Source organism: Aulonocara sp. 'chitande type north' Nkhata Bay, linkage group LG1 (assembly GCF_057382095.1).
Source record: "Aulonocara sp. 'chitande type north' Nkhata Bay isolate Kocher_YH1m ecotype deep benthic linkage group LG1, A_spYH_male_GT1.1, whole genome shotgun sequence".
In the NCBI taxonomy this organism is placed as follows: domain Eukaryota; kingdom Metazoa; phylum Chordata; class Actinopteri; order Cichliformes; family Cichlidae; genus Aulonocara; species Aulonocara sp. 'chitande type north' Nkhata Bay.
The window spans coordinates 31,994,813-32,021,079 of record NC_141344.1 but is presented as its reverse complement, the minus strand read 5'-3'; the positions used below and the strand labels follow the sequence as shown (position 1 = coordinate 32,021,079).

At 38.3% G+C, this 26,267-nt stretch overlaps 1 protein-coding gene and 1 pseudogene across 1 annotated transcript in view; one reads left to right on the top strand and one right to left on the bottom strand.

Moving 5' to 3' along the window:
• The window catches only part of luzp2 (leucine zipper protein 2), a 156,063-nt gene that overhangs the window by 88,518 nt on the left and 41,278 nt on the right, over positions 1-26,267 (top strand). The window contains exons 4-5 of the mRNA XM_086294078.1: positions 95-176; positions 3,338-3,400. Of these exons, the coding sequence (XP_086150204.1) occupies positions 95-176; positions 3,338-3,400 (145 nt within the window). The remainder of the gene's footprint in view (positions 1-94; positions 177-3,337; positions 3,401-26,267) is intronic.
• LOC147339377 (uncharacterized) lies at positions 13,549-14,468 on the bottom strand (annotated as a pseudogene).

The following is a 26,267-nucleotide window of genomic DNA, read 5'->3' as shown; positions in this document are numbered from 1 at the left end:
AAGAAGGCCATTCTGTGGTAGAGCAGTCAAGACATCTGAAAATGTGAAGAGGAAGTACTAACAGAGTGTTTCTCACTTCCCTTTCACTTGACAGAGAGGAGATGAAGTCCCTCCAGGCAGCCTTGCAGAAGCAGCTGGATGAGGCAAATGAGAAAGCGGAGAAGCAGCAGGCCACGGTAAGACAGAGCTGACCTGACCATCAACATCCGGTCTTGTCTAACCAGCATTGTCACCTGTCACACGGGGCCTTCACTGATCCACACTCATTACCCAGCAGCAAGCTCCCGCCTCTATCCTTCACCATATAATTGAAACTTTCAGAGTGAACAAAAGCTTTGTGTCAGCTATTATTTTGTTTGAACAGAAGTCCAGAGTCCAAAGGTGGCGAGTTTACTATTTTATCATTTAAAAAAATAAGTAAGCCAAGGTCTAAAATTATTATCGTCAGCTGATTATCTAAATTGGAAGTGATTGGTTTTCTGTTAATTACTAAATAAACAAATCATTTTCAGCATCATGTTAGATAACAACATATGCAGATGATACTCTGCTTTAATTGCCAATGTTACAGAAGATGCAAAATATGCCTATTTTAGTTCAAAACACAACAAAAGCATGTTTAATTTTGTGATTATTTAAAATATACATGCAAACCATGGAAGCATGCAACATGTGTTACAAGATACGTGAAAATTAATTACATTTTAATGATAAAGAGGTTTTTGGTGTCAGTGGAAAACATCATTTCTGTTAACTCCAGTTTTAATAAAATCACAATATTTTAATTACTGAACCAATTAAAAGAAATGCACCTCTAAGGAGTTCAAATAATGTTTCTTTGCTACCAAACAATATGAGAAGCAATGAGTATTTACACCTTTAAATTATTACACAGTGGAGAATTCTATATTTAGTTTCAGCAGCTTTACTGCATTTGGTATCAGGTAAGGTTGAAAGCAGCCTTAATTTAAGACAAACTTTAATTTCTTCATCATGATGAGTATAAGTACTCATTTTAATGTGCTTGCTCTGAGAGGCTTTTTGTAGAATTCAGATTAAAAAATGTATTTTGGCATCGGCGGTGATGCTGCATTAATACACTGTATTGGCCCACATTTCTACTCTCATACTGTTCTGAGAAACCCTCTCTTGTTCCTCCACTTACTCCTTATCAACAAATCAGCATAAATCCTGTCTAGCTGCACTGACAGCTACAGTACTGGAATGCTTCTAGGACTTTCAATATATGCTAATGAAAATCTGGCCTGTAACAGTGCAGGCTTCTTATGCACAGTCACAGCGTTTAATGGGCACCGTGACATTACAATCGACAATCAAATCATGGACTCTCAGCGAGATAAACAAAAGTACAGTAACATTTCCAATGACGTGTGTGCCATTTTCCTTTGCCTGGTGACAAATCCCAGTTTCTAGTTTTTGTGGTTTGACATTTACATTCTGAAAAATGATATGTATCCCACTTTCTAAGATTTAAGATTCAAAATAGCACCTCAGCAGGATGTAAAAGCTACACATGTTCAACAAAACAATGAAATAATCTATTTCATTTCTAGTAGAAAACATGGCTTCTAAAAGTTCCTAGTGAAAAATAAAAGCATAAGGAGAAGCATATACCTTGCAAAATCACAAAAAAACACACATTACAAAGTTGCTAAATATTTGTTGACAGATATGGGTAATTACATTCAAGCCAATCTCAACATCAGACAGTATTTTTCCATAAGCAGAGAGATATCAGATATATCTTATGAAATATTTTAGCTACAAATATTACAATGACTAATTATTATCAATTGTTATTATTGTTATTAATATTTGGTTACATTTGAAATACTATTTCATATGTATATATGTATGTATATATGTATTTATAGATAGATAGATAGATAGATAGATAGATAGATAGATAGATAGATAGATAGATAGATAGATAGATAACCGACTTGTACTCCCTTATCCTAATACCTAAGCACTGTAGAAGTTGTTTTTCTTTTCTTTTTTTTAAACTTTTTTTAACCATTCCTGGGGGCATTGGTGGTGACTGCAAGCCTCAGACATGAACCTTGATGTTATCATGCCCTGTTAGGGGATGTGAGTCAACTGGTGAGGCTTATTGTACTGTTCCCCAGGGTATGTAACTGACATGAGGGCACCAGACCCATGAATCTTTTCGTCTTTGTCCTCAGGACTATGTTGATGACCTCTTTCAAGGACGCATTTTGCTAAAACCTTTTTCTTTAGAGTTGAAAACTCAAAGACAAAACCGTAACCTATCTATCTTACACACTGAATTCATTCGCTTAGATATATAGTAGCCCATGGCAGCAGTTTGCTGGTTGGTTTTTCAACCTCTGTATGGCTACAAGTCCATACAACCACACACACAAACACACATGCCACAGGCACACTCTAATTTTAACTGAAAAATGAAAGACATACCAAGCTCTTGATGATCACTTGTTATGCCTAATTCTGCAAGGCACAAGAAGAATGTAATATGTTTTTTTTTGTCAAAGTTTAAAGGTCTTCAGGCCTTTGTGGTTGACTAAAAAGCTAAAAAAAAAAGAGAGAGAGAGAGAGAATTTGTGATTTTAAATGTAACTACTAACTTATAGCGCCCCTCTGCTACTGTCATTTTATATCTAATTGCATCAGTTTATGGTAAGGTACGATGTTTATGTTGACTTTACATATAGTTTAACTGGAGGCTAAGTCGATTTTTTAATGCTCGCACTGGAATATTCAGAAACAGTCAGTGTGCTGTTGCATAGAAGCATGGATGACGTGTGAAAAATAATTTTATTCAGAGGCATAATTAGTCAACCAGAATGTTCTTTCCTTCTCTGTTCTGTGTATGTATGTCTTTTTTCTAAGTCTTCTCAGGGACAGTGACAATGATTGAATATTGATGTTATCATGGTCAGGTTGGAGATGTGAGTCACCTGCTGTGGTCTAATTTACAGTTCCCCAGGATGTCTTGGTAGAAAGTGGAAAAAAAACGTTGGCTTGCATTTATTTGATTTTAAAAAATGTAGAAAATACATTTATTTTTTTTATATTTCATTCGAAATGAAGCATATGAGACCTATTTTTCAAGATTTATAGGATGTTGTCAGTAGGAACAAATAGGCTTTGGCTTTTATTCACATACAGAATTGCATATGTTGAATGAAATTAATTACACATACACTAGGCAAACTCATCATCCATAACGGTCATTAAATATGTTCACTGATGGAAAAAAGCACACATGCATACAGCTGGACTTTCTATGTGATCATCTTTTTATCTTTTTTTTTGTCTTCCCTGTTTTCAGATTAAATTTCTTAAAGTGGAGATGGAGAAAAAAACCAAAATCATCAAGGATTTACAGCAAGAGGTGAGTCATCAAAATATTATCTAAAGCTGAATAGATCACACTACACATTCATAAGGTATATACAGACAGAAAAAAATATAAGGGAAAAATTGCATTGTCTCTACACAGTTATCTATAAAAATGCTATAAAATGTAGCATTTAAACAAATATAATGATATCATTGTTGGTGTATATTATTTTTCCATTTTAAATCTCAAATTAGTGAGGCTTGACAGTGCTATCGTTCGCAATGTCGAATTAAAAATCTCCTGCTAAGAGCCTGTGATTGCTTTGACCATGGTTTACATAATTACATTATTGTTTTACATAATTTTCTTCCTTACCAAACCATTCAGTAACCCTTGTAGACAACTCTCAAGATATAAATACTTACCCTGGCTGACTATGGTCACTCATAACAATATAAAAGTTCTCTATTGGAGGGAAAATGAGATCATCCCAGCAAATTTTCTCCCACAGTGGCTCACCACAGGGGTGCGCAATTAAGATTGTCCTTTATTTTCATACACATCTGTAGGTAACTTGAATGTTTTCTAATTAAATGATCAAGATCCCACCTTTCTGTCGGTGTTTTAATCAAACACCGACAGAAAGGTGGGATCTTGATTTTCTTGATTATCTGTGTTTGCCAAAAGCCATTAGATTATCCCCAGGGACTCAGAGGAAAGCGTGTTTGTCTCAAAGGTGGACAAACACTGGCACTGGGGTAAACATTTTCATTTCAACGAGTACTTTGAAATACAGTTTTATAAAATAAATGTTTTTGATCATGTTTGCAATCATGATTGCCATGTCTTCCACTCTTTGAGAATCTGGGCTCTCTTCCTCTGCAACTTCTGTGATGGATTTCTCTCTGCAGGGTTGTTCAACATCTGTGCAAAGTAGTGCCTCTAAAAAGAAGTTCTTTCTCTTTGATTCTGAGGCTCTGACACAACATCTAACACTTACTGCTGATGCCTTAGACAGCTTAAAAAAAGGTTCAGCTTGCAAATACCATTTTAGCCGTACTGAAAATATATGACTCTACGATATCTGCAATTTGGTTTGTTTTCTATATGAATAAAAAAACAATCAAATAATATATTCCAATAGAAAGAATCAGAACAACATGGCAACATCAGTAAAAGCTGCCTTTAGGGGTGTTTAGACCCCTAGACAGTTCTAATATTTTGTTTTTTGCTTATCAGCAATGTGACATGAAAGAAAAATGAAACATCTGTAGACTTTGCTGTGACAAATAAAATGAAATTGGATCCTACCATCCACTTAACTGATTTTACTGTGTTTTATAGCTTTATAGCGTTGTGACAATGGGATATTATACCAATTTTGTATGGATTCTGAATTCTCTTATATTGCAGATTTGACTGCAATATTTTCAAATGCAAATTAGAAAGAATCGGCTACGGGATTGATTTACTCATCAAGTAATTTTTACTTACTATAGTTTATACTAGTTTATACTACTACTACTAATAATAATAATAAATTAGCTAATAAACTACTAAACATGAGCATATGTGTATGAAAAAATATGTTTTAGAGCAAATAAGAGTTTCTTTTAATAGTTGGACAGATTACATAGGCAACTCTTAGTTTGCTGCCTATGATCACAAAGCCACGAAGTGCTTTTGAACGGCAAGAAAGCTATTTAAATACATCATAGGATCATGGGAAATGATCAAGAGATACTGGAAATTATACCACCATATTGCTCACTATTGCACTGAGGAAAGTGATTTTTGCCAGATGTTCAAATTAATTTGAGACCATTTTTACTGAGCTTTGCTTCAGTAACATGATCAAGTGCTTCAGATGAAGAATCAAACAGTCACATAATCATATCAGTTTACTGAGATCAATCTGTTTTAAGAAGAACCTTTCATGTTATCTTGCCCTTGACCTCCCTAGTGGTACTAAAATTGCTGCGTCTTCACAGTGTGCAATTTTATAGAGATAGTAGAGGTTGATCTTAAATTGTGTGTAAACCCGTACCGATTGCCTTTAATTGTTCTCTGTGGAATTTTTGACCTCTAACATCATGGAGCAATGTTTTTTTTTTTCACAATTCACAAGTGACCTAATATCTAATTTTACCAGTTTACGATATTTCACACAGTTCCACAGATCTATACTGGAGTAAATGTACTTGGATACTCTGATGCACCATTATTCTTTGTAAAATTAACTTTATCACCTACTGAGTACATTTAGAAACAAAGGACCACTGAGAAATGGCGTTGTTCTGTGATTTTATCACAACTGCCCAAAAATTGGTGCACCAAACTCAAAAAAACATGGACTGTAATGGCTGCCAAAAGAGCTTCAAGAAAGTATTGAGCAAAGGCTGTGAATACTTAAAGTTATTCTCTTATAGGTATAAGACTGTTATAATTTTGTTTTTTTGTCAAGGTGTTTTTGTTTCACTTACAGGGTATTGTCTTTGGAATTTTGTGGTGGGAAATTTAATCCATTTTGGAAAAACATCACATGGCAAAATATGGAACAAGCGACATGCCATGAATACTTTCCAGATGCATTGTATATTGCAATGGTGTACTGTAGTACACACACATGCAGGACATTTAGACTTTCACAGTGGTGATTATTCTTCTTATTATTGTTAGAGAAATTATTACATTAAAAAACTATGTTTGGGAGTTTTTAGATTTTTATGAGTGGAAGATGAGTGAGTCAAAGACAGATGTGCACTTTTTCCCTTTTTGTGGCTAATGAGGGAAGCACTTCAGACTGTACTAGTCTGCCACTGCGACCCTAACACAATCTCTGCCCAGCCCACTGATGTGCAGAAACAAGTGTGACTGGGTCATTAAGCACATTTCAACCCTTCTGAATTGTCAGTATGGTACAGTCATTATAGTAAGGTATAAAAATAACGCTGCCTTGGGCTACTGTTAAATGCTACTTTTTTAGCCTCCTTAACTCTCTTGGGGGTAATCAGAGATAAATTTAGAAGCACTTCTATAATCAATCAAGTGATTTTCACAGCAAGAGCTTCCACGTGTCAGCAGATCAGTTTAACCTGGTAAATAACCCATAAAGACGGCCATGATTTGACTTTGTAATGAACAATTACAAATGCTTTTGCTCTTAAACAACATCTTGATTTGGGAGTACAATAAAAGCACACAGACAAAGAACCATGACTTAACAAATGCTGGTCACGATCATTGCAGCTTATGTGTAATTTAAAGGCTTTACGCATTTTAATCCCTGACTACTGCTATATCGCATTACTATCTGCATACATTGTACACACCAAAGAGCTGGCAAAAAGCTTTGCCAAATGTAGGACGTGAATAAGAGTTTGAGAATTTAACTGCACTTTGTGGTAGAATTTCCAGAGAAATGCTTCTTCACACCAGTTATTTACTCAGATTTTCACTGCAATCAGCTGAACGAGGCAAAGAGCAGCAGAACAGATGACATGATTGTTTTCTAGGCCCTCCATTTCCATTTCACAGAGTGCTTCATTGTTGGCGTTTTTAGGTTTTAATGTTGTATTTCTGATTTACATTTCTTGGAAAATAGTCAAGAAGGTTAATAACTTTCATAGTCACATATGGAATGGGCCATGTGTATGCTACAGAGATCTGCGGACTTCTATAACATCTGTGATATACACCAAAATATATGTTCGCATCTATTACATAGTCTCAAGTTACATAAAAATAATTTGCGGAAATGCGAATGTCAAACATTTTAAATCATTACAATTTTACCTCAGCAGTTGTACCTGGATATAGAACTGTTTTAAGTATAAATGAGCCAGAACAAAGCGTAGGAGAAACAGGCTAGACAATGCATGAAAATTCAATGAAATAAGATGTTACAAAACAGTTGCTCTTGCACATTTTATATGCACACCATAAAACCATAGGGTTTACACTCGGATAAAATTCAGTCTGGCATACCAAGTTTTTCTTCTTACTTTGCAAAGCATGTAGAGTGGCAGGTGGGATGGTTTGGTGTAAATTTGTTGCAAACCCAATAACCACTGTTTCACAGTATCTATTTCAATCTATTCAATATGCATTAATAGTGGCTATTCCACCAGTGCCGTTCTAAAACGGAAAATATGACTAATTACTGGGATAATGTATAAATAAAAACATAATTTAAATGTGTATATGAACAATACTTGAACAACCAATAAATAAAACATCAAAGCTATGTAATGTAAATGAGAAGTAACTAGTTAAAGGCTACAGTTCTCAATAATGCTGAATTGATTCATTTTCTGCTGAGAGGTGTTTGTAATACATTATCCATCCCATTTGTATCGTTATTGATTACGTAAATATTAGAAACATGACCAAAGTTGTGACCTAAGATTTGTGATATAGCACATTATCCTGTCGGAGTCACCCATGAAAAGATGAATACATTGTGGTTATAAAAGGATGTACATGGTCAGCAACACCAAGTAGGCTGTGGCATTTACTGTATATGATGCTCAATGGGTACTGAAGACCTAGAAGAGCAAAATATCCCTTCTACAGTCATACCACCAATAGCAGCCTGGATTGTTGATACTAGGCAATATGGGGTCATGTTTTTATATTGTTTAGCCAAATTCTGACACTCCCACCCACATGTTGCAGCAGAAACTAGCAAGACAACATTTTCCCAGTTTTCTGTAGTTGAATTTGTTTGAGCCTGTACGAATTACAGCATCTGTTTCCTGTCCTTAGCTGACAGGAGTGGAACCTGTTGTGGTACAATCAGAGATGCTCTTTTGCGTACCTTGGTTCTAACGAATGGTTATTTCAATTACTGTTTGCTTCTTATGAGCTCAAAACAGACTGGTCATTTTCCTCTAGCATCAACAAGGCATTGTAGCCCAGAGAGCTGCCACTCATTGGACCATTCTCTGTAAAGCCTAGGGTTGGTTGTGCAGGAAAATCCAAGTAGATGTGCAGTTTGTGAGAGACTAATAACAATGCCACATTTAAAATTGCTCAAATCACCTTTCTTCCACATTCTCATGCTCAGTTTGAACTTCAGCAAATTGTCTGAATGTCATACACTGATTTGCTGACATGTGATCAGCTGATTAGTTGTGTTAACAAGCACTTGAACAAGCATACCTAATGAACTGTCTGGTGTGAGTACTATTTTACACCAATTTTCTGCATTCTGAGGCCAAAGTATATAAAAATTCCTAACAAAGCTGAAGGGAACATCTGTAAATCCATTTATATCCTTTGTTTACAACAGTATTGGGTTTTAAAATCTGTTTTATGTTGCATATCACTGTGAATTGTGTTGTGGTGTCAGAGGGGAAGCTTTATGGCTGCAATTCACTGTGAAGTCATTATCAATGATTTGCTTTCAGAGCTTATTATGACTATTTTGAGGGAGAGTGATTTGCAGGCTGACTTGGATCCTGCTGGGATTCATCAGGTTCTCACAGAGCATTGTAATAGACAGCCACACATTCAGCTCCTTGCCGCTGATGCTGATATTTTTCTCTAGTTTAAAATGGCTTCCTGACATTGTCTTCTTCCTTTCATGTCTTCCCGATGTAATTTCACCAGCTAAATGGCAGAAGAAAAAAATAATGCATCGGGGCATTTACTGGATCTCTCTATGATAGCCTTAAAAAAAAAAAGGAGTGACAAGAAACTGAAGTAGGCGGATAAGGGAAACTGCATCATTATGTGTTGAGGAGGACAAAGACAAAGCAGATGAAACTGCAGAACTAACAGAGGTTTTATACTGTGCTCTAGCAAAACATGCCGTTTTTTCTTTCTCTTTAGATTGATGGCACAAACTCACTTCTTCCTCGTCAGCAGAAAGTGATAGTGAATTCATCAGAAGTTACTATTATCATGCTTTCAAGTGAGTCAAGTGAATATAAAGTAAATTAAGAACATTCTTAAGCAACCTTGCTTGTATTGATGAGGCTTCATCAGAGTTCATTTCACACATGTGATCACTTACATACATTAAGAAGAAGAAGTCCATAAAAATCAACGATTTCATATATTATCTACTTAAAAAATGAATATTCAAACCCCATAGGAGGAAAAATAATTACTGTGTTGTGACTTGACATAACACATTCTGTTTACTTTCTCCCCCCAGCATAGATATATCACAGTAATGATACAAGCAAGACACATCTAGTTTTGTTTATTTATATATAAACATATGACGATAAATGTCATATTTTCCATAGGCACAGTGCATGTAGATACATCATTTATTGTTCAAACCACAAAGTAACAACTGTCATATTTTAGTCAGACTTTTCTATGATAGTCCAGATGTCGTGACCTTTTTAGATGCAAATTACTCAAAACACATAAATTGGTCACCGTGGGAGAGCAGATGTTACTCTTTGGATCCCTACAAAAGAGTTTAAAAGTCGTGCAAACTAGGAAATAACGATGACAATTACAAAATGAAAGCAGCAAAAACAACATACTGTATGAGTAATCAGCAGCCATTGAATACATTTCTAAGAGTTGATATAAGACCACCCACACAATTAGCACATATTGAGGAACAAACTCACAGTTTTAGTTGCCTGTTGCCTTTAAGATGAATCAAATAAATAAGGCTTTAAATTTGAAAATGTATTTTTGATTACGGGTTCAAACTTCAGCAAAATATAAAGACAAAAATAAAACACAGGCAGATGAAGTTAATCGTTTCAGTGCCAGGCCTGTTTCTTGTTTCTCTTTCACATAATCATTTTGAATTTCCCTCACTTTTCATGCAGAGATTAAGTGCTTTTATGTTATGATGCCATGCCCATTTCACACAATGTCCACTACCAAAACAGCTCTGACCTTGGCACTCTCCACTCGAAGCATTGATTCTTCCTCCACTGAGATCAGAGGAAAACCCAGGAGGCTTGTCATTGAATCTCTGGTTTTGCCATAAACTACACACACAGTTCAGTTCATTGGACAGCCTGGAGTTCAATAGAATGTGACTCAGGGTGAGCAGGTGGGTTAACAGACTGTCGCTTCCTCTCAGTTGGTGTCTAAAGCATTCAGGAAAAATAAGCCAAATAGATGTTAGAGTTTATATAACTGTTCCTGGCATAAGAGTAAATAAATTCCAGAAAAAATTTTTTAATGTAAAATTAAATACTATTAAGGTTTATAATGATTTCTTGTAAGAATGCGTATCAAGATATGATTTTAGCAGTGCTGTCCAGCCCTAAGTGCATCACAAGCCAGTGTCTGCAGTGGTACTGCCTCTTTAGGTTAACATCATCGGTTTGTTTTGATAAGGCTTTCTGCAGAGAGCAAAAATTATCTGGTTTGTCTGTTTATTTATTTCACCTTTGGTAGGATCATGGAAAATTAATTAATAAAAATATTAATATTAATAAATTCAACTGCATCCTGTGTTAAGCAGGGTATGTTTTGAGATGTGTATGTATAAGGCAAGAAAAATGAGACAAGGTATTCAAATAAAGGCCAAGAATGAAAGTATATGGGATTTTGATGCAGTCAGCAGTATTGACAATACTTGCAGTGGTATTTTTGTGGACAATGTAGGCTGCACATGGTACACATATAGCAGAGGCTGCTGTGCTAAAGATGCTTTCTTTCACTGTCGTTGTTGTTGTTTATTATCAGTCATATGCATTCGATGATGTCAGAATGAGTAACATTATGAAATATATGACACTCACTCTCCTAATACTTTGTTGTTGTTGTTGTTTATTTAGAAACTGATAACTAACACCTGGAGAAACTGCAAAGACAGTGAAGTCTTATTTAGCGCCTGTACGAAGGCTGTCTTCCGTAGACAGCGTATTTGTACATCAACACAATGAACTAATCTAGCTGAGTCTGTGAGGAGAAAAACACTATTTAGAAAATATGCAAATCATGAGGTACAGTAATTCTGCATTGCTTGTCTGTAATGAAATCTGGAGTGGCAGGTAAACCAGAAAATACAGTGTGTGGGTTTAGTGTCTCATGCTAACACGAGGGCGTGTTCCATCTGGGACCCAGAGGGCGGTTTGTATTAAATCTGCATTTCTTCCCAACACTGCTGAAGTGCTGTAATATGCAAAAAGACAAATTGCAGTTACCGTCTGTGAAATAGCCAGTACAGCAATTCTGTTTTATTTACAGGTTATATGTATTACTTTCAGAATCTCAATATATTATTTCTTATAGCCTGAGATTGTGCAATTAGTTTGAAAGCATGGCCTGGAAATCACAAGTGTGTAATCTATTACAGGACTGCATAGAAGAGGGTTATTCTGCTCATAATGAATTGTGTATGTCCAAACTATCTCCACATTTAGAAGCACTGATTGTTCCAAAATGTAGAGTGATGTGAACACTCAGGATCAGTACCCAAAATGTCCTAAAACCTAAATATGAAGGATACACAGATGGAAAGCACTCAGTTTCCATATAGTTATACAGTGTAATTTAAGAACAGTGTAACTAAAAGTAAATATCAGGATATTTGAAACGTTCCAGGTTTTGTGATTGCGTGAGTAATTAACATTTAGTCAGAAACATTGCATTGTATTTTTAAAGAAAACAATTCCTAAGTGCAGACTGTTTGAGCTGTGCATGTCTGTAGCCACTCCAGGTAGTTACTCAAATGAAAGCAGACGAATCTGCTTATCTTATGTTTTTACAAGCAATGAATTATGTTTGGGGTTTTTTTTTTAACTCGCTGGTGAGTGCAATTCATTGCATTGCTCATTACATTATTTACTCTGTAACACAGCATCTGGTGCCTTGTCACATGATTATCAGTTAACAGTATAAACTTGTAGGCTATGAACTACAAGGACAGTACTTGTATGTAAACCTTTGTGGTAAAATACTGATGTATTATAATAGATATAATAGATACTGTGCATTAATGTGAACATTATGTGTGTAAAATATAGATTGAAAAATAGCTTCCTGGCCTAAAACATTTACATTACTAATGTATGTATGTAAAATAATTAACTATGTGATCATGTTGCGTATGCTTGTTGGACACTTGAAAAACTATAATGTTTAAAGATTATTCAGGTAAAAAAAATCCAAATACATAACAATAGGATCCTATCCAGACCAGGAGATCATGCATTGGGTAAAAAGTATTTATTTCCTCATTTTCCTTCATCATCTCTATTTTAAAAACAAGTAAACAAAAGTGGATTTTGTGAATAATTTTTGAGAGCAATTACACCCCAAAGTTAGACACTGCCGTAGCAGCTGATTTAGTGGCAACTGTGATATCTCTAAGCTAAAATATATATGTTTGCATTACATAAGTCATCAGAAAACTGATGGGAATGAATGAATCATTGCAACTCTCTGCTCCACAGAGGAAGCAGAGTAACAATCAGCCACAAAGTTACCCTTGCCATCAAAGTGTTACTTCTGGCTGAGCTTTGCGTCAGCTTGAAGTGAAAAATCATACTTCCTCGTTTGGAGTGTGTGGGATGTATGTCTGGGTAACTCAACCACCTGCCGGCATCTCCTGCATTTATGCATAAGCCTTAGACGTTCTGTTACAAGTGCGATCATATTTGTGTCACTCTCCACATTGTTTTGCACTTAATACAAAAATTTTGCTACGTGTGGCTTCGTGGACACTGGCACGAAACTCAGATGAAAGAAACTTGTTCAAGAGAGGCTGCAAGTGTGCACAGGGCTGGTGCCATGCTGTCACTTAGCAGCGTTGCTTTATTCCTCATACCCCGTCATGGATATTGATTTCTGGCCCTCGGCTTCCAGACAAGTGACCGGTTTTCTGTGGTATTCAGCTGTGACACTATAAAGTGGATGGTCTATTTTTTATTTATTTATTTTTTACAGAAATACATCCAAGTACTTCACGACTGATGAAGGCTGTGACTGCAGATATTTATTTGAGATGTTCAGAAAATTACTTTTTTTCTCCCTTATTTTATTGTAGCTAGAGGCTGTTTTAACAAACACTGTGACTTCACACGACTTTCAATTTCAAAATGTCTTGACACCATGGGACAGTGTCAAGACATCAGAGAATAGTGAAAACATAGAGGCTTATTCTGAAGGAAAATATTGAAAAGGAGTTTAAATATTTCTATATCATTATTTTTGAAAAGAAGCTGGTCTCCAGGAGGCCTTGTAGTTTTAATTTTAGCTACATTTCTTTACTGAACAGTAAAAAGATTGTGATCATACATATATACAAAAGAACTCCCCCGATCAGACGGTGTGTTCTTCAAGCTCGGGTCCTCTACCAGAGGCCTGGGAGCTTGAAGGTCCTCCACAGTACCCGCTGTTCCTTGGACTGCAATCTGAGATCTCGGAGATCTGCAAGAGCCACTCACCTAGCATGGGGATTACTGCCCCGAGTGCTCCGATTACCATGGGGACCACTGTTACCTTCACCCTCCACATCTTCTTGAGTTCTTCTCTCAACCCTTGGTACTTCCCCAGCTTCTCATGTTTTTTCTTCCTGATGTTACTGTAATTCAGTATAAATCTACATCTATCCCTATAGCCGTCTTCCTCTGCTTGACTACCATCACTATGTCCGGTTGGTTAGCCACCACCAGTTTGTCCGTCTGTATCTGGAAGTCCCACGGGACCTTAGCTTGGTCATTCTCAACCACCCTGGGAGGCATCTTCCATTTTGACCTCAGGATTTCCAGGCCATATTCAGCACAGATGTTCCTGTACACTATACTGGCCACTTTGTTATGGCGTTCCATGTATGCCTTGCCTGCTAGCGTCATGCACCCTGCTGTTATGTGCTGGATTGTCTCAGGGGCATCTTTACATAGCCGCATCTGGGGTGTTGGCAGGTGTAATAGACCCCAGCCTCTATGGATCTCAAACTTAGAGCTTGTTTCTGTGCTGCCATGATTAGTGCCTCCGTGCTGTCTTTCAGTCCAGCTTTGTCCAGACACTGATAGGATTTCTGGATCTCAGCCACTTCCACTATCTGCTGGTGGTACATACCGTGCAGGGGCCTGTCCTTCCATGATTGCTCCTTCTCTTGCTCCTCTGCGATGTTGGCTTCTGGTAGTTTGATGCCCTCAGTTCTGACTAGCTTCCCTCTCTTCATTACAGTTGAGTACAGATAGTTTATTCTCCTGGCTCCTATCTGTCTGGTATACCGCTTCAAGCGGTATACCAGACCGCTTGACCGTATACCGCTTGTATACGGTCAACGTTGTGAGTCTTTGCTTGGCAGTTTCCAAGGCTTCAGGTATGGACAGCTCGTTGAACTTCTTAGGCACCTTCTTCATCGCATCTTTCTTCAACTCCGATATTTGGCGGTGCTTTCCACTGTACTCAACATGGAAACGTTTTGCCTTGCTTTGCCATCAAAGCATCCCTTAATTAAGCGGTGTAAATTTACCACCTTAATGACCAATGTGTGTGAATTAAAGTTAAGTTCTTGGTAGAACTTACAGTACAGAGGCATTAATCAATATTTTGCAGGAATACACATACTTAAATCAAAATGTTTGCTTTTTTTTCTAAATAAGGAGATAATTATTTTTGATAAGGCTCACATGTATCTATTGACTGGAGTGTATCATCCAACACATGAGAATAGATATTATGCCCATGTCTGTCTGTCAGAATAAACAACTGTAATCACATATCCAATTTATCCATTACTTTTTATTTCTGTTTATATCAGGCAATTTCAGGAACAGAAGAGTATTTTTTCAGTCACTATTCATGTTCCTCGCAGAGAGAGTAAACACTATTGAAGAAACGAGAAAAAAATTGGATAGAAAACGGGCGGGGATGGTCCGAACCAGCGTTTGCTGGCATTTACTTGCCTCAGTGTGCATGTTTATTTACTTGTAGTGTTTTGTTCCTGCTGCTCTAATGTTGCCTTTTATTTTTACCAGTTCTAGCTTATTTAAGAAAAAAATCTGATGGTCTGACATTAACTAAGGGGATAGGCTGTGTTAAATCTCAAAAGGGCCTTCTTTGGGGAAAAAAACCCAAACAAAATATTATTTTCCTGGGTTTTTTTTTTATGAAAATCTCTTTGTACCTGTTTTGCTCACTGCTCTCAATCTAGTGTATAGTCTCCTCTTATTCCCCATATTTAAACTTTCCTTATATGCATGTTGATAATTTAAACTGTATGCGTGCAACACAGTGTAATAACAAACAAATACCTGTCATACTAAACAGTTCTAGCTGATGATAGTTGTAGGCAGCAAACTGACAACTTCTCAAGATTTTGTTGAGTCTGTTCTTGAGGACTCCTTTATTTATCCTTGCAGGTGTTTAATGTAACTCATAAACAAGTTCTCAGTGTGATTTACAATCACACTGACTACAGCTACAGAAAAGTCACATCTTTAGCAATGTAATACAAAAGTACAGTGAATTTGTTTACTCTCCATGCGGTGCACAATGGCAGCCTCATAGCCAAACGCAAACTGGCAGGAGTCAGGGAAGTTTTCTACCACTGTAAAATGTCACTTCATACATCATTACATCTAGCCGTTAATCTTCATGCAGTGTCATATGCTCACTTTTTTTCTCTGATTGGATCCAATTAAACACAGTACCTCATTTTCACCTCACTGACAGCCTTATTGCTAAAAATCTGTTGTTATCCAAAAGTCCTAAATGTTCCCTAGTGTCATAACAATTCAGTATACAAAGTTTGGCATATGACAATATTACATGGCAAGCGAACTGTGAATGAACTGCGTGTCATTTCTTGGAACAAGTAGTTAACACTTTTAACCATTTCAGAAATATTTTTCCTACACTTACATACTAAAGGTAGTGTCTTACCCAAGCAAAATCCAATAGATAACGTAGGATTATGGCTAACCCAATTGACAATTGACCTAATTCACTTTCACTAACCCTAGCTGGGTGGGTTTAATTGCCTTGCCATAATCCTTGTGTCATCATGTGTTTGTGTAGCCAGTTAAGGTTATATTGATCTTGAATATTATTAGCATAGGTGTTGGAATCATTCAATATGTGTTCTTTTCTTATATTTTGTTATTGAGAGTTTTAAACTTTAAAGAGAAAAAAAAAAAAAGTTGAGCCCGGCTGTTGAGCCATTTGTGTTTACAGTGCTCACTCTGCACAGACTACAAATCCATCCATCCATGCATCCATCCATCCATCCATCCATCCATCCTCTTCCACTTATCCAGCTCAGAGCTGCCAGAGGCTGGAGCCTATCCCAGCTACTCTCCCTCCAGAGCTAATAATTTAATTGATGATGGGTAATGTCACATAAAGTAAACTTAGATCACTTAGAACTGTTTCTGCCAGAATGCTTTTGGACTGTTGTGCCTTTTCAGCTTTAAGCTGATCAGCTTGGAAGTTACATCCATTTGTCTGGTCATTATTCATATCTTAGAGCTGAGGTACTTGAATTCATCTCTAATCACTTTCTACATTACAGATGGCTCACTACCTGCCCCTCCCTCACTATCTTAAATCCCAATCTAATTCATCAGATTGCTCGAGTCATTTTTGATTCCGCTTGAAAAAAATACAAGGAATGACAGTGAATCAAATGACAAGAACGTATTAGTGTTCAGGGAGGAACTGCAGCTTTATTATTATGCCAGTGGTAATTCAGGCCACATCACATGGAATATTTCAGCTCTTTTTTGAAACACCCAGCCTTCCCAATTTCCCCGAGAGGATCAATAGAGTTCATCTTATCTCCTTTCTTCGAATAGCCTGAAGCCTTGTCAGGCATCGTACGGCACGTCTCAACAGCTATTTGATGAGAAATGCAGAGAGGCAATATCTATAAAGAAGCACTGAAATGAAGCTTGTGTTCAGCTCAGATGAATATATGGACAATATTTGCATCAACGTAAATTAAATCTTATCTAATCTAAAATGATTGATAACTCATAAACACAAGCTTTAAGTATTTATAATTTTTTCTTGTAGTTTGCTTCTGTCCTTGTTTTCTATTTCTTGACCTCTTGTGGGGGGTCACCACTTGTGTCCACCAAGTTAATTAAAATGGCAGACAGCTACGGGGAAAACAAAATCCCTTGACTGCCCTGTTCTTAATGCACAGATTATGTATTGCATGCTTATGATTGTACAGCAAAACAATAGGCCAGTGACAAGAAAGCAGTCTGTTCGCTTATGCATAATACCCCCTCAAGAGTCCTTAAGGATCTGCCAAGACAAGTTCAACTCAAGCTGTCAAGCATGCCGGTATAAGATATCAGGGGGCTATGTTATATTTAATAGCTTATCAGCAGCAAATATTTGCTTTGCTAATGCCTGTAATTTATAATGGATGTTTTGACAGCAACACGGCTTCCTGTGCAGGCCCCACCTTAATTTTCTTCCATTGTGAGTTTTTCTTTTCATAGATTACTGCTCTGTACTGACAGTGATTGGAATTGGCTACATTATGTGTGGAATCCGTTCATTAATATATGACAGAGGCTGTCAAATAAACTGAAGTTTTCATTTTATAATATGCATGCATTCTTTAACTTACAAGAAGCTGAAATCCAGGAAGAAAAATTACAGTTGTTGAGAAAAAGACAACATATTGTAGAATGTGGCAAAACATACAGTTGAAAAGTTGCAAAAAAATGTCTTTGTCTGTCTTTGTGTCGTGCGTTAATTATGGACTTTAAACAACTGGTGTTTATAGGCCTTTTATATATAATTACAACCTTACAATAAAAATATACAATTTTATCAGTTTGTTTTTGTTTATTATTTTGAAAGAAAAAAAACAACAAGAAATCATCATTGAATTTTATGCTATGGGAGCCAACCAAAGGCAGGGGGAACCAATAATAACTTTGCTTATCAAAGGACTTTGTTGTTCACTTAATCAGAAAGCTTTAAATGATCTATAATTAAAGTAGTGGACTTCAAAAAAAGTATAATTCCTTAAGATGTACAATAGCAAGTTCCTTAACTTCAAATCCAAATGTTCATATGTTCTCTTAAGATAATAGGAGACTGGTGACTTTACAGGAAGGTCAACACAACAACAAGGTTGCGATTATTTTGTCCAGCCAAGTAAGTGTAAGTGCTAACATTAAACATAATACATATAGTTATTATTTATAAAGTGTAGCAGTTGTTATTCTTAAAACTTCATGACAACATTTAAGTGAGATTAGGTATATTTAAGAAAACCGTATTCTGGTGATGTCGCCACCAGAATAGGGTTGTGGGTCACTTTTTGAGTGGAGCTTGTTTATTCATCATGTGCTCCACCTTCTTACAAAGACAGCTTAATCTGTAATTATAGATGACCATTAGTGTGTCAAATTTGCTCTACAAGGGTCTGATATCCACTTATGAGGACATTATACTACCACTGTTCTATCAAAATTTTAAACGAATATCCTCATTTGTGGCTCTCATTTTTCTTAGAAACAAAAATTGGGTAAAAAAAAATCTGGTAATTCTTTGTTTTTACATTCATTGGGCCCCAATATGCCCAAATATCAAAGAGAAATTAAAAATGCATGCTGTGGAAGAGTTTGGGTCTCAGGAGGTTAATGGATGTCCGTCTCTTCATCTTAGTGACTGACTATCTGCAGTATCTAGGGCATACCTCACATCTTGTTGAAATAAGCTCCAGCTACCATGAACCTCTACAGGATAGAGTGTGCATAACTAATAGTTGGACAGAGCCAGTGAATGCATTTTTGTTTTCTACAGGCACGGTAATCAACATAAATAATGAAGGCATATTTTCATGACATGTAACCTGTTAAAACACTGATGCCACAGAATCATCTTGTCCTTTTGGGTTGTTTTTGCCATTAACAATGAATCTTATTGACCTTTTAAGCTGAAATGTGTTATGACAACAGCGCTGCACTTGTAAGTGGTGTCAAGCAATGTGCACGCCACGGCCAGTTTGAAATAAAAATGTCAGCCCTAAATGCAATGCACTTTTCCTAGTTTATTTAAACTTTGCAGGGCTGGGTGGAATGCACCGCTTGGAAGTGTTTGATACATAAATATGAAATATGCCAGTTTATTATGCACACTGCATTCACACTCCATAGTGTTAATTTGGGAACAACTCGACTGAGATGAAATACAAAATGTGTTTCCGGAAGACTTGGTTTCTGATGCTTCGCACTGAGGCTAAAAGGATGCTGCACTGATGGCTGTTGAGTAGTATGAAAGTTGACCTAGATGGACAGTAAATATCAGCACTTAGTGCCCGTGAGCATATCAGCACTTTATAATGTGCGAAAATAACTTTGACTTGAATAATGGGAATTTATTTTATGTGTGTGTTTGTGTGCTAAAGTCCTTTAGGTTGCTGTGATAGCCTATACTACTGTATGCATTGCATTTTATCACTGACTATACAATTATTTGCAATAATAAAGCACTAAACTTGACAGCAAATTCTGAAACATAATGTGCTCGTTTAGTCAAGGAGCAATACACTTATTCGGATGCTGTTGCATTTTTCTAAATTAAAATATTAACAACATGAACATGTAAAAAAAAACTGACTTTATTTTTATCAGAATCAGAATCAGAATACTTTATTGATCCCTAGGGGAAATTATTTTTTGTTACAGGCCTGCAGATTGACAATACTGCGGGAATAACACGTTATGCCATGTGCAGCATGGTGCATTTCATTTCGTCTAATGCACTGTGACATACAGTATAAGCTCCAGAGAATCTTATTTTCTCTCTGAGTGTGTCCTGGGGCTTAACTACGTCACATTTTATAATGGCTGCCAGTTCTACATGTCCTCAAAAGGTGGTCCTTCTGTAGTGGTGAAAGGAGGTGCCACTGTGTGGAAATGATATTCGGTCAGCTTTGCTTCACCGAGTCACAAAACAACTCATTACCTCAGCTAAGAGTGCATCTTATGTCTGCACTGGAGTGTGTAGCACATTGTGCAGGTGTGGGTGTTAAAAATAAATAAAAAATAAATAAAAGGAAAGTCCAGAATGTACTGCATGTTCAATTTCAAACTGAATACAGCACCATGTTAGGGAATTATTTTATCCAATATTATTTATGTAAAAAAAAAAAAAGTGAGGTACACAGTGATCTGTAGTTTGACTGTGAAAATATTGGGCCAGATAATTATTGATGCCCTGCGTATGTGATTTTTAGTAATATTTAAGGCCTAGCATATCATAGTTGATGCATGACATGACACATTTTCAAGAAATACATTAAAAAAAAATTAAAATACTTGGATGTCACAACATTTTTGTCAGAAGGTTCTAAAAGCAGTTTGAATTTTTGGGCAATTTTATGGTTCAGACTTTAAAGCTTTAAGTTGCAGATTAAAGTTTTATTGGTGATACATATGTCCCACCTGCAGGAACTGAACTTCATGACAACAGATGCATTCACATAATTATATGTAATGTCAAAGGGCAATTTCTGCTTGGGGCTGACATTAGACTAATTTGACACTGATATTTCTTCAGGTAGAAGCAATATTCAGAATCTACATGCTGACAGCTCTGTGTGTTTCTATATGGGCACCGGACACTAAATGGTTATAATACATACGTATGTTTACCCCAAAGGTCACTTTTTAAACCCATAACTTACTTACTTGCAAATCTGACTGCTGGTTAACATCCCCAGTCGGTGTTATATAGAAGTTTCCATCCAAACAAATTCCACAATGATGTTCTCATTAGAACGATACATTTACTCGACTCTCGACACTTTTGAACATTTTATGGTGCTGCAGTGAGATCAACAAAACAATGCCCACAGCTCTGTTGGTACTAAAGAAATGAGAAAAAATAACCACACACTTCTATAACTATGTTTTACAATGTTATATATATTTTTGCTTTTATTCCTGGCACTGTGGTAAGTTACAGCCTTTCACAGTAATTTCCATTATGGTTCACTTTAATGATTATCTCGGGGTAAAGTCATTTTTTCATGGTTATTTTTTGGTCTTTCCAATTTTAGCATGTCTACCCATGTTTTGTTTTTGGTTTTTTGGTTTTTGGCTTGTTTGTATTATACTCTTGAATTTTCACCAGCTGATCGTGCTGGCAGTTCTGAGTCCAGAGGGAACACAGTGAGCCTATTTTGATGTGTTTCATCGAGACTCACTTTCCAAAACCACAGTGTGACTGTATAGCTTCAGGACAGGGATTGCAAACAGGGACGTTAATCTGAGAGGTAAGAAGAAATGTGGTTGTGATAGATGTGACTGAAAAGTGGTGTAATCCCAGGCATGTCAGAAAAAGGGTGCTGTGGCCGTGTAGTGGGCTGCTAGCTGCTAAATGTGTCCATACTTGCAGAAGAAATTTTCTTCCATCGTTCTTTTTGCTGTTTGGATTCCCTTTTAATTCAGTTTGGATCGGCGCACTGTTTGGATTACTCAGTCAACTGATGCAGAGGTCAAGTGAATGTTATGAGTGGCACTGGATCAGAAATGGATCTGGACAGTCTAACATCCTTTTTTGTCTTCCTTCCAACAAGGACTGATACAGACAGTCTTACCTGTGTCATTCAAAAATATCCATATTCACTTATTTTTACACTTTTTCTTATGTCTTAATTTATTGTGCTCCTTATTTTGTGTATTTATTTACATTTCTAATATAGTATTTATTCTTTTAAGCTGTGTTAGCTTGGCTGCTCTAACCTTTGAAATAAATAAAGTATATATCATTTTATATAAGAGGGCAAAACAGTCCTGTGAAAAGCTAAGTACACTCCATGATTCAGTACCTTACAGAACCATCCTTAGCAGCAATAACTTAATTTATCAGTAGTTAGCGATAACTTTAAGTAATCATTATTTGTACAACTTCATTATTCTGTCTCATTATTGTGGAAGAAATTTGGACGACTCTTCTTCTTGCCACAACATTTCATTTACATGTCAAGGTCTTACTTTGACTGGGTCATTGCAACACTTTGATTCTTTTTTTTTCACCCATTCTGTTGTCGATTTGCTGCTGTGATTAGGATCTTTGTTCTGTTGCATGACCCACTCTACGCCAAGCTTTAGCTGTCAGATACATGTCCTCACATTCATGTGGTCAATTCATGGAGTTCGTGGTCAACTCAATGAGGTGACATCTGAATATTTCAAGGCTTTGTGGTCCGCTCACTTGATTATTCAAATTCAAATTCAAATTCAAATTTTATTTGTCACGTACACAGTCATACACAGTACGATATGTAGTGAAATGCTTGGACAACTGCTCGTGACCTAAAGAAAACAAAAAAGGAAAGGCTATGAATAAGATAGGAAATAAATATGAAAAATTAAAAAGGGTAAATTTAACTAGGAAGGAATAAAATATAAATTAAGGTTAAAAATGAAATAACTGTACAACACAAATTAGAATGAAGGGTAAATTTAACTGGGAAAGAATAAGATAAAGATAAATATATAAATTAAAGTTGAAAATAAAATAACTGTACAACAAAATACACAATACACAATATAGAACTATATAAGAATGTATGAAGAAATCTAAATATAAATAAATATATACACAATAACAGCAGCTGTACAAGTATTAACCGGAAATGAAGAATATAGTGACCAGTGTTGTGCAAAAACAAAGTCCAGAAAGTCCAGTGTGTGTGTAAGAACCATATGTGTGGGTCAGTACTGTGTGGTGGTGTGATTGAGAGACCGTATCGCCTGCGGGAAGAAGCTCCTCCTCAGTCTCTCTGTGTTGGTCTTCAGGGAGCGGAATCGCTTTCCTGACCTCAACAGAGAGAACAGTCTGTTGTTGGGATGGCTGAGGTCCTTCACGATCTTCCTGGCCTTGGTCCAGCACCGCCTGCTGTAGATTGAGTGCAGGTCAGGGAGCTCGGAGCGGATGGTGCGCTCAGCTGACCGCACAACCCTCTGTAGAGCTCGTCTGTCCTGCATGGTGCTGTTCCCGAACCAGGTTAAGATGTTTCCCGCCAGGATGCTCTCTATGGTGCACGAGTAAAAGTTCCTGAGCACCTTGGAGGGCAGTTGGAAGTCTCTCAAGCGTCTGAGGTGGTAGAGACGCTGTCGGGCCTTTTTCACCACGGTGTTGATGTGACAGGACCATGACAGGTCCTGCGTGATGTGAACTCCGAGGTATTTGAAGCTGTCCACTCTCTCCACTGGGCACTCGTTGATGACGGGGGTCTGGTAGTTCCTCTCCTGCTTAGTGCTGAAGTCCACTATCAGCTCCTTTGTCTTACTGACGTTTAGAAGGAGGTTGTTCCTCTGGCACCAGTTCTCCAGATTCCTAATCTCCTTCACGTAGGCCGTCTCGTTGTTATCAGAGATCAGGCCCACCACGACGGTGTCGTCAGCAAACTTGATGATGGTGGTGGAGCTGGTAGTGGCCACACAGTCATATGTGTACAAAGAGTACAGCAGGGGGCTCAGAACACACCCCTGGGGGGCTCCAGTGCTGAGAGTGGTGGAGGCTGAGACATGTCCGCCCATCCTTACTGCCTGTGGTCTGCCAGTTAGGAAGTTGGAGATCCACTGACACATAGATGAGCTGAGTCCCAGATGCTCCAGCTTGGTGGTGAGTGTGGAGGGAATTATGGTGTTAAATGCAGAGCTGTAGTCTATGAAGAGCATTTTAACATAATTCCCCCTTCTAGTGTCCAAGTGAGTGAGTGATGTGTGGAGGAGATGAGAGATGGCATCGTCTGTGGAACAATTTGGACGGTAAGCGAACTGTAGTGGGTCCAGTGTGTCTGGTAGTGAAGAAATGATGAAGTCTCTGACCAGGCGTTCAAAGCACTTCATCACTACTGAGGTGAGGGCTACAGGGCGATAGTCATTGAGAGAAGCAGGGTGGGGTTTCTTCGGGACAGGAACAATGATGGACTCTTTGAAGCATGTGGGGATCACCGACTGAAATAAAGAGATGTTGAATATCTCAGTGAACACAGGAGCTAGCTGGTATGCGCAGTCTCTTAGGATACGACCTGGGATGCCGTCTGGTCCTGCTGCTTTCCTGGTGTTCACTCTCTTGAAGGCTCTCCTTACTTCATGCTCGGAGATGACGAGCACGTTTCCGGTGCTGGCAGTATCTTCCTGTCTGCAGCCGTTAGCGCCGCTAACACTAGCATTGTTGGAGACCTTAGCTGCAGCCTCGAAGCGAGCATAGAAAGTGTTCAGCTCGTCTGCCAGAGTCACGGCCGCGTTCGTCATACCGGTTGTTGGTGCTTTATAGTCCGTTATTGTCCTTAGTCCCCGCCACAGGCTCCTAGAGTCACTCTGTTGGAGTTGTGACTCTAGTTTCCTCCCGTAGCGCTGCTTCGCCTCTTTCACCGCCCTCCGCACGTTATATGACGCGGCTTTGTACGGGTCCATGTCCCCCGTCATGAGTCCCGTGTTGTAGGCAGCGGTGCGGGATCTCAGAGCGTCGCGGATGGTTTTATCCACCCACGGCTTCTGGTTGGGAAACGTTGTGATAGTCTTTGTCTCCACGGTATCATCCGCTAGTTTCCCGATGAATCCCACAACCGCTTCCGTAAACACGTTGACGTCATCGTCGGAGCTGTTTCTGAACATGCCCCAGTCTGCATCATCGAGTGCGTCCTGTAACGCGGCCACCGATTGATCCGTCCAGCGCGCGACCTTCCTCTGAACCGGAACTTCCTGTTTCAGCCTTTGTTTGTATTTTGGCATGAGGAAGATGGCGGCGTGATCAAATTTGCCAAACGGGGGGCGGGATTGTGCCTTGTAGCCGTCCTTGACCGTAGTGTAGCAGTGGTCCAGTGTCCTTTCACCCCTGGTGGGGCAGGTGATGTGTTGATAAAAGTTCGGCGCTGCGCGTTTGAGGTTGGCGCTATTAAAGTCCCCCGTCACAATAAGCGCAGCGTCCCGGTGTTGTGTCTGGTGCTGTGTGAGTGCCTCATGCAGCTCGCATAAGGCGGTGACCGTGTCCGCTTGTGGTGGAATATAAACGGCACTTACAGTGACCGATGTAAATTCCCGAGGTAGATAAAAAGGACGACACATGATGGACAGTAGTTCCAGATTTGGTGTGCAGGAGCGTGTGAGAGGAACAACGTTCGCACTGTTGCACCAGTTGTTGTTCACCATTAAACACACGCCGCCTCCCCTTGACTTCCCCGAGTCCCGTGTCCTGTCCATGCGGTAAACCGAGAAGAACTCGGCCGGCTGGATGGCGTGGTCCGGCACCGCTGGGTTCAGCCATGTCTCGGTGAAGCAGAGGAGATTGCAGTCCCGAATGTCTCTCTGGAACTTTATCCTGGCCCTGAGGTCGTCAAGCTTGTTCTCCAGTGACTGGACGTTGGCGAGCAGGATGCTAGGCAGAGGTGTGCGGTGTGCACGAGCTCTCAGCCTGTTCCTGACGCCGGCTCGCTTCCCTCTAGGCCGCCGCCGCTTCCCTTTGTTCTCCCTCGAGATCTCACTCGGCCAGCTCGGATCCGGAGTTAAAAACTTCGAATTGTGAGTACATTGTATACCAATAGAAACAAGAGTGTCACTGTCATACCTAATGTACCCAATGGTGATGATTTTGCCGATTTAGAAACGCTGAAAACTAACTTAAAAAACAAAGACAAAGAAAAAGTGGTCGGAGCAGTCGTGACGGCAGCCGACCTCACCGGCGCCATCTTAACTATTCTCTCTTTTAGCTAGTTATTTAAATGCTGCATTATTGCACAGAAGTTAATGGTAAAAATGTAACCACTGGAAAATAAATCCCCAAAACAAGCTGAAGCTGGAGTCTTCCCTTTCTAAAAACCAATTGCTTGTATACACTTATAAATATAACTTATAAATATACTGGGTTTACCAAGTAGCTTTTCGCAGTACATTTTGCAGACAGTCTGGTTTTTAATCACATTAGAGACAGTCTAAACTTTCTCCTATCTGCAGATGCTGGACGACTGGGTCATCTGGAAAACTTGATGGTT